General features: G+C 41.8%; 1 protein-coding gene across 2 annotated transcripts; it reads right to left on the bottom strand.

The window, feature by feature from the left end:
• Nucleotides 1–575: 575 nt before the first annotated feature.
• Nucleotides 576–12,248, bottom strand: snupn (snurportin 1). 2 transcript variants are annotated; one of them, XM_080760962.1, is made up of 9 exons: nucleotides 12,220–12,248; nucleotides 11,168–11,336; nucleotides 9,839–10,037; nucleotides 8,385–8,489; nucleotides 6,848–6,944; nucleotides 6,064–6,161; nucleotides 3,277–3,354; nucleotides 3,076–3,156; nucleotides 576–2,408 (listed from the first exon to the last, which is right to left on the bottom strand). In XM_080760962.1, the coding sequence occupies exons 2-9, from the start codon at nucleotides 11,323–11,325 to the stop codon at nucleotides 2,082–2,084; spliced, it is 1,143 nt and encodes a 380-aa protein (XP_080617088.1). In that variant the 5' UTR covers nucleotides 11,326–11,336; nucleotides 12,220–12,248; the 3' UTR covers nucleotides 576–2,081. The 2 variants fall into 2 exon arrangements, with proteins under 2 accessions (XP_080617088.1, XP_080617087.1); XM_080760961.1 differs by having other exon boundaries at nucleotides 12,165–12,235.
• Between the last annotated feature and the right edge of the window lie 1,087 nt (nucleotides 12,249–13,335).

Genomic DNA, 13,335 nt, shown 5'->3' on the forward strand with positions numbered 1-13,335 from the left:
AGTTGGTAATGGCAGGTTAAATAATGACAATGAATGGCTAGCTTTGAGTGTTTGTGCAAACACAAAAATGTAATGCCATGGACAATGAATGGCCAGCTTTGAGTGTTTGTGTCAACACAAACATTGCGTAAACGCAAACATTGAAGACGAATGTGAGGACGCAATTTGTGAGAGGCCAGAATGAGATGTATGATAGGAGCAGTAGAGCACCCCTCACGGGTGTGATTTTTGAGGGGCGCCAGCCCCTCCTATATTCAGCTATAGTGTACTGTAGATTTTCATCTTACAATGGAGTAAAAATTGGGTTTGAAGTTACAATGGGTTTGTATAGGAAGGGGGCGGGGCAGCTAAAAAGAACATAAAATCTCAAAATATTGAATCAAGCAACAAACTGTCTGGGGTGTTCACATAAGCCTGAGTAGAAGTTTTTTTTTATAGTGGAAAAACCCCTTTAAAGTGGTTAATCTCTCTCGTGTTACTGTTGAAAATATGTTGTGTTCGTTGAGTATAAATAAGGTTTTACTGCTCTTTGGCTATAGAATGTGTGTTTACAAAGAATGTGTGTTTACAAATGACAGCATAGTAAAAAAAACCTTTATTCAGAAACATTACACTTGAATACTTCAACATAAGCAGCATTGTCAAACAACACATCCAAATTTAAATTTAAAAACATGATTAGAAAAACAAACATGATTAGAAAAACATCCATACCATATCAACACTGACTTTTCATTCAACCTGGGAACATTTCCCAAGTCCCGAGTAGTCCTCAGTGAAACAACTACATGCAGACTGGATTTATTTTCCTGTGGAGACTACAGAGACCTTCACTCCTCCCTCTCACATTATGAGTCTGAAGTGAATTATTCTTCAATAATGAAAACTGTTCTCTTCAAGAGACATTTTTATAGTTTCTCCCTGGATTCCTACTAGGTTGTGTTTAAATGAAAGCGTTATGAAATATAGATGTGGAATTGACAGCCATTCAAAACGTAAAGATTTCAAATTTTCTTGTCTCCGAGATTCTGAAAAGAACAGATCTTCAAGCTAACAATGCATCACAGTTAGATTGAAGGACTGCTGTTGTACAATGGAGAATAATTAGGCATAATTCTGCACTTCTGAAAATAGCCCAAGGGAGCAAGGGAAAAATTAAGGTGATTTGAAGTGTTAAAGGTGACAAAGTGATCATGAGAAACAGACTGAGCATCTCACATTTCCAACTGTTTCCAACAGCTCTCATTTTACGTCCTGCCCCTCTCATTTTGTTAAGCATTGTGAAATGACAAACCATGACAAAGTAACTAATGGCACAATACGCAGATCTTCTCAGATTTCTCACCACAACAGATGAGGAACAAATAGTGTCCATTTCCCATGAGTTTACTGTAAGTCAAACCTGATTTATGGAGAATATAAGGTTTTAACTTGCGAAGATAATGAGGCAATCTCCCTCAGAACAGAGTGACTGTTGAAATTTGAATGGTACGTCATGGATGTTTTGAGGTCTATTATCCTTAGTCATTTTGTGTCGATCGGTCGTCCCTGCATTGCTAAACATTGTCAATCAAGTGCCAGAGAGCTGTTCCTAGCCTCGGGTTCTCATCTCTGCTGCAGCTATGTGTTTTGTCAAAGGCTTCCAACCTCCTTGCTTTATACTGCATCACCCTGGCTGGACAACAGCAGCCAAACCGCTAAAATGTAAACCAACACCATGAAATACCCTGTTCTCAGTCTGCAGCTTGCTAAAGCCTGAGTTAGACTTGGTTGTGTGCCATGTTGAAAATAACCAAGCTACAAGCTCACACCGAGTTTGTAGATCTGTTATTTTCTGTGCAGACACCAGCGTGCAACTAAGTATAAATCACCCATAACCACTTGAACCCTGGCATCCGATATTCTGGTGGGAAGTTGGGAACATTAGCCAAAAAATAGCAGATCTACAAGCATTGGAAGCTTGTAGATTGTTTTGGTGTAGATGGGAAAAAAGAGGTCCAAGTAGATAGCCAAATCAACTCTAGAGGGTTTAAGTGGTTAACCCTACCGGTATCGTTCACCTCTGACCGTCTCTTCTCCGTTCAGTTCTCCATCTGAGCCTCCTTTATGGGCTTCTGGGGCTCTGCGAATGTAGGCCCCCCATCTCCGCTGTCCTGGCTAGGCGTGGACAAGTACTCCAGCTCGTAGCGTCCGTTCCACTCGACCGGTCGAACCTCGCTGGAGGGTTTCTTGTGTTCGCGGATCTGCTGGAGCTGGTGTCCTGCATAGGCTGGCTTGGAGGTGAGGGGCCCCACGGGGACATCCATACCTAGGATGTCAGCCACCATGTAGGGTCGCAGCCAACCCACCAGGGGGGTGCTGCCGGGGGTGTAGTGGGTCTGCCGATGGTAGAACAGAACGCCATCCACCTGATTGAAAAAACACCACAACAACAAAGGAGGAAATAAGTCTGTTGTAACATGGGCTTCACGCCACTTGTCAAGGACACCTTTAAGAGACGATTTGTCAAGATTTCTCAACATCTGCATTACTACAACAAGAAGATTGTAGTCAAAGTCAGGTAACAATGTGTTTATGGTACAATATGCATGTTATATGCTACTTGCAAAGTCACTGAACTGGTAGTGTGGGTCTCCAACTCAGCTCTCCTACTGTCTAATACCTTAGCTTTCCTACCGCCTGTCACTCCTTCACTGTCTCCCTGTCAGTTGTCCTGTCTCTCTCTCCCACATTATCTCCCAGTCAGCTTTCTGTCTCTCTTACACCGTCTCCCTGTCAGCTTTCCTAACGGCTGTCTCTCCTACACTGTCTCCCTCTCAGCTTACCTACTGTCTGTGACTCCTACACTGTCTCCCTCTCAGCTTACCTACTGTCTGCGACTCCTACACTGTCTCCCTCTCAGCTTACCTACTGTCTGCGACTCCTACACTGTCTCCCTCTTGGCTGCTCCAATAAGACAACATACCTGACAGTGACCTATGAAAACAAGGCACACATTCTGTTTCCAATTGAACTGTTCAAGCTGAAATTTAAGTGACGATATGAATGGTAGAGAAAGTGGCATGCTTTTCTTACGTTGAAGCTGTAGTCTGTGCTCAAGGCTTTCTGGATGGATTCTGAGGCGCAGTCAGAACTCTGGAGACTGACAAAGCGGAACTGTCCAAAACAAAACAAAAACATGTTATCAGTAGAACAAATAGGCATTAAAACACAAGGTCCAGTGTTCTCTCAAACACACACACACACACACACACACACACACAAGTGGAAACTTACAGGGTTGCGTTTGGCTATCTCCGTCAGGCCCTCTGCCTCCTCGACTTTGGTCTGGAGCCAGTAGAACCGGAACTCTGTCTGTTGATGTGAAAATATCAACATGAGCTACAGAAGGCAATAAACAGGCACATATGTGCTCCAGACATCACTAGTTGCTACCAAATTAGATAAAAGATTCCAGGGGGATAGATTTATTCCCTTCCATTTCAAAACATTATTTAATTAGAAATGTGTGCTACTTGGAGCACAGCCAGGCCAGGTTGGCTACCCACATTTTGGAAGTCAATCATAGCCAACTGGAATGGAATATGAAAAATCGGTCTGGCCTGGCATAGATAATTAAGCTATTACTGAAGATCTTTAAGAATGATGCTATATAAAACAGTTACAACTATTACCATAGTAAGTTGTATGTACTCAATTCTACCAAGTAGTTAGATGCCATAGTCGTTCTCAAAGTGGTGTCCGGGGGCCCCCCCAAGGTTTATTGACAAGAGTTCCAGGGGGTCCCCACCAAAATTAGGAACAGAAATGTTGGCAGCAGTGTTTCAGGGGTAGAGTGGCCGGTAGAGCAGCCGGGTGGGAACCCATGAGGTTCCCAGTTTGAACCCGGGCTCCCCCGCACCGCTGCGAGCAAGCATTTACCACCGGCGTACCGGCAGCCTCGAAGCGACAACAGTCAGCTGCTAATGTTATGAGCTGGACAGCATCGAACCACGCCCCGCACATTGTGGGTTTGAGCTGAGCCCTTTTTGATGTCAATCAATCAAGTCAACTAAATTCAAGTGGCAGATGCCAAAAATGCCTTTTTTATTTATTTAAATGATATATCTTTAGGGGCATGTCATGTGGTCTCCTGCACAGCCGAGAGACAGCGAGATTAATTCGTGGCGGTGACGACTCGCCACGACGTATTTTTTTACGCCATGACGTATTCTTCATTATCCGCCATGGCAGAACAAAATCCGCCGTGGCGAGTACAGAATCCGCCATGGCGACGACTCGCCACGACCTATTTTTTTACGCCATGACGTATTCTTCATTATCCGCCGTGGCGAGTACAGAATCCGCCATTGTTTATTTTTTTTTTGCGTGCCGTGGTGCAGGTTTTATTGTCCTAGTAATACTATTCTCGGAATTATTTCATCCTCTTGTAGCGTAACGGTTAGCGCTCTCGCCCCTATAGTCAAGGCACTGTGCCGGGCCAGGTTCGATTCAGGCAAAAAACAAACTTTTTTTTTTTAAAGTTATTTTTTTACCCGTACATACAGTGTGTGTGCGTGCGTGCGTATACAGTGTGCGTGCGTGTATGCGTGCGTGCGTATACAGTGTGTGTGTGTGTGTGTGTGCGTGCGTGCTTCATCGTATTTATTATTATTATTATTATTATTATTAATATGCAGGTAATAATAATAAATACGATGAAGCACGCACGCACGCATATACAGTGTGTGTGCGTGCGTGCGTATACAGTGTGCGTGCGTGTATGCGTGCGTGCGTATACAGTGTGTGTGTGTGTGTGTGTGCGTGCGTGCTTCATCGTATTTATTATTATTATTATTATTATTATTAATATGCAGGTAATAATAATAAATACGATGAAGCACGCACGCACGCATATACAGTGTGTGTGCGTGCGTGCGTATACAGTGTGCGTGCGTGTATGCGTGCGTATACAGTGTGTGTGTGTGTGCGTGCGTGCGTGCGTGCTTCATCGTATTTATTATTATTACCTGCATATTAATAATAATAATAATAATAATAAATACGATGAAGCACGCACGCACGCATATACAGTGTGTGTGCGTGCGTGCGTATACAGTGTGCGTGCGTGTATGCGTGCGTATACAGTGTGTGCGTGCGTGCGTGCGTGCGTGCTTCATCGTATTTATTATTATTACCTGCATATTAATAATAATAATAATAATAATAAATACGATGAAGCACGCACGCACGCATATACAGTGTGTGTGCGTGCGTGCGTATACAGTGTGCGTGCGTGTATGCGTGCGTATACAGTGTGTGCGTGCGTGCGTGCGTGCTTCATCGTATTTATTATTATTACCTGCATATTAATAATAATAATAATAATAATAAATACGATGAAGCACGCACGCACACACACTGTATACGCACGCACGCATACACGCACGCACACTGTATACGCACGCACGCACACACACTGTATGTACGGGTAAAAAAATAACTTTAAAAAAAAAAAGTTTGTTTTTTGCCTGAATCGAACCTGGCCCGGCACAGTGCCTTGACTATAGGGGCGAGAGCGCTAACCGTTACGCTACAAGAGGATGAAATAATTCCGAGAATAGTATTACTAGGACAATAAAACCTGCACCACGGCACGCAAAAAAAAAATAAACAATGGCGGATTCTGTACTCGCCACGGCGGATAATGAAGAATACGTCATGGCGTAAAAAAATAGGTCGTGGCGAGTCGTCGCCATGGCGGATTCTGTACTCGCCACGGCGGATTTTGTTCTGCCATGGCGGATAATGAAGAATACGTCATGGCGTAAAAAAATACGTCGTGGCGAGTCGTCACCGCCACGAATTGATCTCGCTCCACCTGGCACAGCCTTTGTGATCTACTGGTAGTAGCTTGGTTTGTATGGCCCCTTAGTAAGTAAAGTGCCTTAAGTTTACACTAACCATGCTTAAAGGCGACATTTGCCTTTGACTATACAGTACGTTGCAACATTAAGAAATAATCTACATATATTATGTATTGTTAACTGAAATATAAGCTTCATAAAGTGAATTGAGTCTTACAGGGCAGTCATACACAGGGTGTCCTCTCCAACACATGACGTCCAGAATGTAATATGTTCTGTCCATCTCACTGAAGATACAGTCCAGGATGGTATAGTCTGTACAGAGACAAAGGAAGACATCATTATATTAGAAAACAATAAATACAACAGCAGAATATAATTAATTATTGATAATAATAAGTGTTATTCTCTTTTATTGTTTGTGTGATGAAAGCTCATTATCACCAAGATATGAGACTTGTGAACCATACTAGTCCTTACCCGTTCTGAATATATGAACAGCAAATGATGTTCGCCAGATGGGGCCGTAGAGAATACTCTCTACTGCCCCATCTGGCAGAGTCAGGTTAATATCAAGGACTGTCTAAAGAGGACGAGACGCGAAGACCGTACGGGCGACGCCATGTTGCTCCATGGAAGGAAAGAAACATGCGCAGTTGAGACCAGGAAGTTGTACATGTCCAAATGTGTGCATGTACAACTTCCCGTGTTTCTTTCCTTCCATGGAGCAACATGGCGACACCTGTACGGTCTTCACGTCTCGTCCTCTTTAGACAGTCCTTGGTTAATATAAGGAAGTGTAGGCTACAGACAGACAGAAGGACTGACTGACAGAAATTTTTCGGTGCATTAACAGAAAGATGACTACTGGTGCAATTAAAGTAGCTCTTACTTACTTACAATGATGTACTTAGAATATACTTCATATTACCTTTACAATAAATCTTAACACCCTGAGTCAATGGCCGTGTCCGTTAACATGTTCACGTGGCCCCGCCTACCTTTCCCCATGGCTGAGTTGTGTCTGTTTCCTCCAGGAAGCAGCGATGGGAAGCGGTTCACGCAGTAGCCACTCTTAGTGTACGCTGCCGTTGAGCCCTGGACAAGAGGAGGAGCACATAACAGGGATGAACGGACCACAGGGACACACACAGGACACTAGTCTGTGACCCACAAATCAATATGACAGCTGATATTTTTAAAAGACTACCAGGCCAGTGAGGTCTACTTGATATTCACCACTGACCTATTCATCATTAAAAACACAATCCCTATTATGCTTTGCCATACAACCAATAGTGCAAATAGCCAAAAATAGCATTTTTGTTATTTTCTGAGGGGACATTATCACCTATAATGACATTATAGGGATACTCCAAATAGGGATGTCAGTTTGGAAGTGGTTAATACACATAGTAATTCAATCAGTGTGGTCACCGTTTTGCAAAAGCAGGAAAGATGTCTGCCCCGTAACACTTATGACATTTCCAGTTATAAAACAGGAAATGACACACACACACACACACACTCACACTCACACACACACACACACACACACACACACACACACACACACACACACACACACACACAGGTGTCGGTCACAAGGGTTCATCCAGAGTTCAGTCAGCGTTCAGTGGTTGAGGAATTCCGTACAACAGGGTTGAGATCTTTGCTTCTTTTGTAAAACTGCAGCCACATTTGTGACTAAATTACAGACTGTGTCATCTGTCATCTGCTAAGATGATACACACTCACACTGGCATGCCTTTCTGAAGGTTTGTCACAGCTCTGAATAATTTTTCTGGTGCAATATCCTTGTTTAGATCAACAATATTTATAAAAGTAATGGCTCACAATTATTTAAAATAAGAATTTAGCAGATACTGATACAGATATTTGTTTATTTCATTTTTGGTGTTCTTATTTCCCCCTTTTGTGCCAGGGAAACGTAATTGCCTTGATGCAAGTAACAACGACTGCTCTGAATGTCAACGAGCGTCAGCTGGACAGTGACACACACACCTCAGCTGTTAGTATAAAATATGAATATGACTTGATGTTTACTATGATTATGATAAACTTACATTTCATATCATATATCTGTTGTGACAAAAAGAGAGCTGAGCCAGAAGGCAAAGCTCTATGTCTACCGAGCAATCTTCGTTCCTACTCTCACCTATGGTCATGAAGTGTGGGTCATGACCGAAAGAATAAGGTCACGAATACAAGTGGCCAAAATGAGTTTTCTTCTGCGGGTGGCTGGCATCTCCCTTAGAGATGGGGTGAGAAGTTCAGTCACGCGAGAGAGACTCGGAGTAGAGTCGCTGCTTCTTCGCTTGGAAAAGAGCCAGCTTAAGGTGGTTCGGGCATCTGGTTGGGATGCCTCTCTGGCTCCCCCAGGAGGAAGTTACTAATGTTGCTCTGGATAAATATTGTATGAGGGTCCCAGGCACAAAATATTTTCTGATGGGGGTCCAAATACATATTAATTTGGGACATTAATTGGTCATTAAAAGGAGAGTGTTTGCCATATACCTTGGAGGCGACAATGAGGGATCGTTTCCCGACAGGACAGACCACCAGCATCCAATCAGAACTCAGGTCTGATGGAACATCTACCAACCACTCTGACAACATCAGCTAGAGAAAAAACAAACAAATATGACAATGTTTTAATATGTTAAAGCTGCACTATAACGTGTTTGTTTTAATGACGTGATGATAAATTACATTACCGGTACATCTTTTTATAGGCTGCTAATTAGAATAGAAGTATCAATAATGTTATTATAATATAACAAAGAATGAGACAATTTAATATGAATAATAAAAGGTAAAATAAACTCTGGAGAATGGTCATGAACTGTTCATGAACTGTTCATTGAATGAGTGCAAATCTCAATCAAAATCATATTAATTGCCATGGACAATGAGGGCAAGGCAATCTGTGTTGTGATTCAGTTTCAGTGCAAACAAACAATGTAGGGACAAAAAAAGAAAAAAGGCACACTATCATCCTAAAGACACGTGTGCCCTCTTGTGGACAAGACAGGCAACTGAAACAGCCAACATAATGGCTTAATGCACTGTGCTCATTGAACAGCAAATTCAAGTACATCTATAGAGAACCTTCGTAGACAACCTTTCTTACACTAGGTAAAGAAAACATACTGGTACCTGAAACATATGATAAATAATACATAATACATTATTGCTTCAACCAAAAATGACCAAACTAGTAATTATCATAGACTCCTTACACGGATGTCTGAATGATGTTGGAAAAACAAGTTAAACATGCACACTCAATAAACCGTCATTGGATCAATTAGGTTTATATAGCGAAATTAGCAATTTTTCCAAATGTCCGAAGCTTCCAACCACTCAAATTCACTTTGATACACATCACACTGACCAATGCCGCAATGACAGAAAACTGTTACACATTACTTGCTACTACTAGTAAAATGATTGAGTTTGCACATAACTGACAGGCTACAGTGGAGGCAAATATACAAGGCACCAACGCAACCTACTCAATGTATGACTTTATGCACTTTAAGAAGTTTTGGTATACCACTTTGTGATAAACTGTGAACTTTATTGGTATATTATGCAGTGGATGTACATAACACTCACTTTACTGAAATGGTTGTTATTTTTGTTTTCCATGGCAACATTACTACTCTATTTTATATAATGTCACTGAACTCGTTTCCTTTTGTCAGCCTTATTTGTAGTTTTTTTTTTTTCTTTGTTTGAATTTTGTTGTACATTAACCCATTTAGACCTGGTGTAATCTATACGTTGTTATACCTTTCTCTATCTCTGTGTCTCATATAGCAACATCATTTATTTTTTTAATACAAATTTGAAGGTTTTCGGGAAAACCTTAGGTTAGGTTATAGAAGACATTTTTAGAATCAGCCTCAAGGCCTAAATGGGTTAATAAAACGTATTTGGAATAATAATAATAATACAACCCTCACCTGGTTGGCATAATGCTTTGGCAGCTTCCTCTTCTCAACCTCCATCCCTTCATCATCCTCCTCCTCCTCATCGTTCTTCTTCTTCTTCTCCTCCCCCTGCTCCTTCTTGTCCATCCCTTCATCCTCCCCATCGCTGTCTGCTCCTGTCCAGTCCCCATCAGCCAGGTGCCGGCAATGGTTCACATAGTTCAACCGCTTCCTGACATTTACAGAGAACGAGTGACATTGTTCAACAAACCTAATGAAGGTTAATTCATTATCATCATCATCATCGTTATTATGAGACTAAAAACCAGGGGTGACCGTGCCTTTGCTGCTGCTGCCACCACACTCTGGAACAGCCTACACCTCGCCCATTAGAAGTGCTGAGTCTCTCTCTCCTCAAGACTAATTCATTTTCTCTAGCTTTTAATGTTGTTTGAAATTTAATCTTTGTAGTTTACCTCGGTTTCATGTTTTTAGTTTGCTTTGACCTGTCACTAATCACTATGTTGTTGCACAGGCCTTTTCTGTTGCCTTCCATGTACAGCACTTTGATACATTTCGGTTGATGTAAATGTGCTGTATGAATAAAGTTTGATTTGATTACCCTGCCCGCAGCAATGAATGTGAATCTAGGGATGGGACGATAATCATGTGAAACACTCACAATAATCGTATTGCAGAGATTTATAATTATCATGAAATTGTCCTTTGTGAAATTGAGTACCTCTTGGCTTAAAGCCTTAAACCCTCTAGTATATACTAGATAAAACAGACTTGCTGCTTCTTCGCTTGGAAAGGAGCCAGCAATAGGTTGTTCGGGCAACTAGTAAGGATGCCTCCCTGCACGTCCCACTTGAAGGAGACCCTGGGGCAGACCAAGGACCAGATGGGAGTATTATCTCCAAACTGGCCTTGAAACGCCTTGGGATCCCCCAGGATGAAGTTACTAGTGTTGCTCTGGAGCTCTCTGTTGGAGCTGTTGCCCCCGCGACCCGACTCCAGATAAGCGGTTAAGATGGATGGATAATATTGTTAATCGCAATTATTTTTGCCATTTATCGTGATGTGTAATTTTCATATTGTAAAAAAGGAGGAGATCCGCACACCGCCCTAAAAGCTCCCAAAATAATCCACCGACAGAGCGGACAAAAAATACAACGTTTTGGCCTCTGGAGATTTTTGGGCGGTGTGTGGAACTCTCCGTTCTTGGTCCTGCACCTGTTGCAGTTTGTGGATGTGTGTGCAGTGCACCTCTTGACCATTGTAATGTTCATATTGTCCCATCCCTAATTGTAACAGAGATGGACTTGAGTCCAGAACTGGTAGTGTAAGTGTGCTGCTGACGTTTTCTGCAGGTCAAGGAAGCGGCGGCGCCTCTCGCTCTGCTCCAGAACGCTGTACTTGGTCTTGTACTGGGCCAGACGAGGGTGGGCACAAGAAGTACTGTTGGGCTCCTTGGACACAGCGAAGCTGGCCGACAGGGTCTTGGTCAGCTCATCCATGATGGGGGAGTCTGCAGGACAACACAGCAGATTAGAGATGAGGTGAACAGTGAAACTACTAACAAAGCACTCTTGTTGTATACTCAAATCTATGCCCACGGACAATATAATTAATCCATGTAATTTCCAGAAATTATAAACACACTGATCATGTGATATTACATTAACAACTTTCATTATTTGGCTACTTTTCACTACTCATAACGATTATTATTATTATTATTGTTGTTGTCACTCCTCAAAACATAACTGGGGACTGTAGCTGAACTAGCCTAAGATTTAGGCTCTCGTAGATGTATTTTATCGATTGAAAATCAGAATCGATCAAATACATAGACATTCAAAAGTCTAAATCTGAACTACAGTTCTGAGGGTTTTACATAAGATAGTTTATCCTTTAACAACCATATTACTTTATATTATTATTCATGAAACAGCAAGCGACATAAATGAGTTACTAGTCAAGAAGAGTTGGATGCACATTGCACACTTTGCTACATCTCTGCTTATGTGGTAGCCCCGCGAGTCAGAACCCAATGGTAGTGAAGTTTCTGACATTGTTAAGACTTCGGCACGATAGATTGAGCTGACCTAGCCCTGATACATGACTGCCATGATGATTATCATGAATACGAGAGTCAAGAAACAGGGCTAGAGCTGACCCAGGGAGTTCCGAGAGGGGCTACTTATGTGGCTAACATGACGTTAGCACAATGCTAACTAAGGTAGTAGTGCAAAGAATAAAAGACAGATCCACGTTTCGAGTCGACCAGACGACGTGGTCATTTTAGATGTTTAGTTTTTACATGCACATGCACCGGCGTGTATAAAACAGAAACCTTCGTTAAATCTTCAGATAAACAGCAGTTTATGATCCAGTTTAATGTTCGCTACCTTGCGTTGTTTGAGCAGAGACTAGCGCAGTGACGTCAGGCTGCAGTCATATTTCCCTCCACTGTTCTTTTTTTTAGTTGGCCGATAAAAAGCGACAGAAGTTAACCCGGGGTTTTGCAGCTGCTGCAGCAGCCCTGCTGCCTCGCTGTTGCATGCACAGGGCTTTAGTTTTGATTCACTGTTCACGGAATACTTTATTAACAGAATTAACAGGTTGCAAATAGTACAGTGATTATACAATGGTGCTAAAAGTATAACACAAAAAGCCCTGAGGTCCAGTGAGGTCTTATTATTTCCATTGTGGTGGTTTTCCTGTGTATGCTTCAGTTCACATCTGTAGGTTTGAGGGCAACATTATGGTGCTTTTCCGCCACCTTCTGCATCGGAGTGTGTATTAGACTAATATAATTCTATCTTGAACAATAACCATGCTTCTCGTGCTATTTTCATCATCATGCATAATAATCAGTCCACTATACACACACCACCATAATAACATGTGCCAGTCAGTCCCACTGACTTCGCTGTCACTCTCACATAGACATGCATGAGGCTTTTTTTTATTGATTGATAGAATACTTTATTAACAGTTTGCAAAAAATACAGTGCTACAATTATAAAATGCTAAAAAGGACAACACAAAAAGCCACAAGGGCTTGTTTCCATTTTGGTCCTATCCTGTACATTCAATTAACTGGACCCCAATGGAAACAAGCGTTACAAGCCAATAGGTTTTGTTGGCTCCATCATTTTAGCAGACCTTATTACCGTATTATACCGTATTATAGGCGACTGTACTTTCCTGTGCTTGTCCATGAAAACTCAGATAAAGTATAGGCCTATTCAATCAATCAATCAATCAACCAATCAATCAATCAATCAACCAACCAACCAACCAAATTGAATCAATCATCCAGCTGCAGCCAGAGTTTCTGCTCACTGCTGCCTGTCGTTGTTCAGAATAATTATCTTCACATAATGATAATTAATTATAATAGGCTATTTGTGATTGATTTGGTTGGATCTACACAGTAAAATTCTAAATAAATCAATACATTCAGTAGTAGTATTTGCACAACAATCGGTTTGTCCCATAGGGGGCAGTGTGGAGACGGT

The sequence above is a fragment of the Protomyctophum bolini genome, assembly GCF_963924005.1.
Source record: "Protomyctophum bolini genome assembly, chromosome: 4".
NCBI classification, from domain to species: domain Eukaryota; kingdom Metazoa; phylum Chordata; class Actinopteri; order Myctophiformes; family Myctophidae; genus Protomyctophum; species Protomyctophum bolini.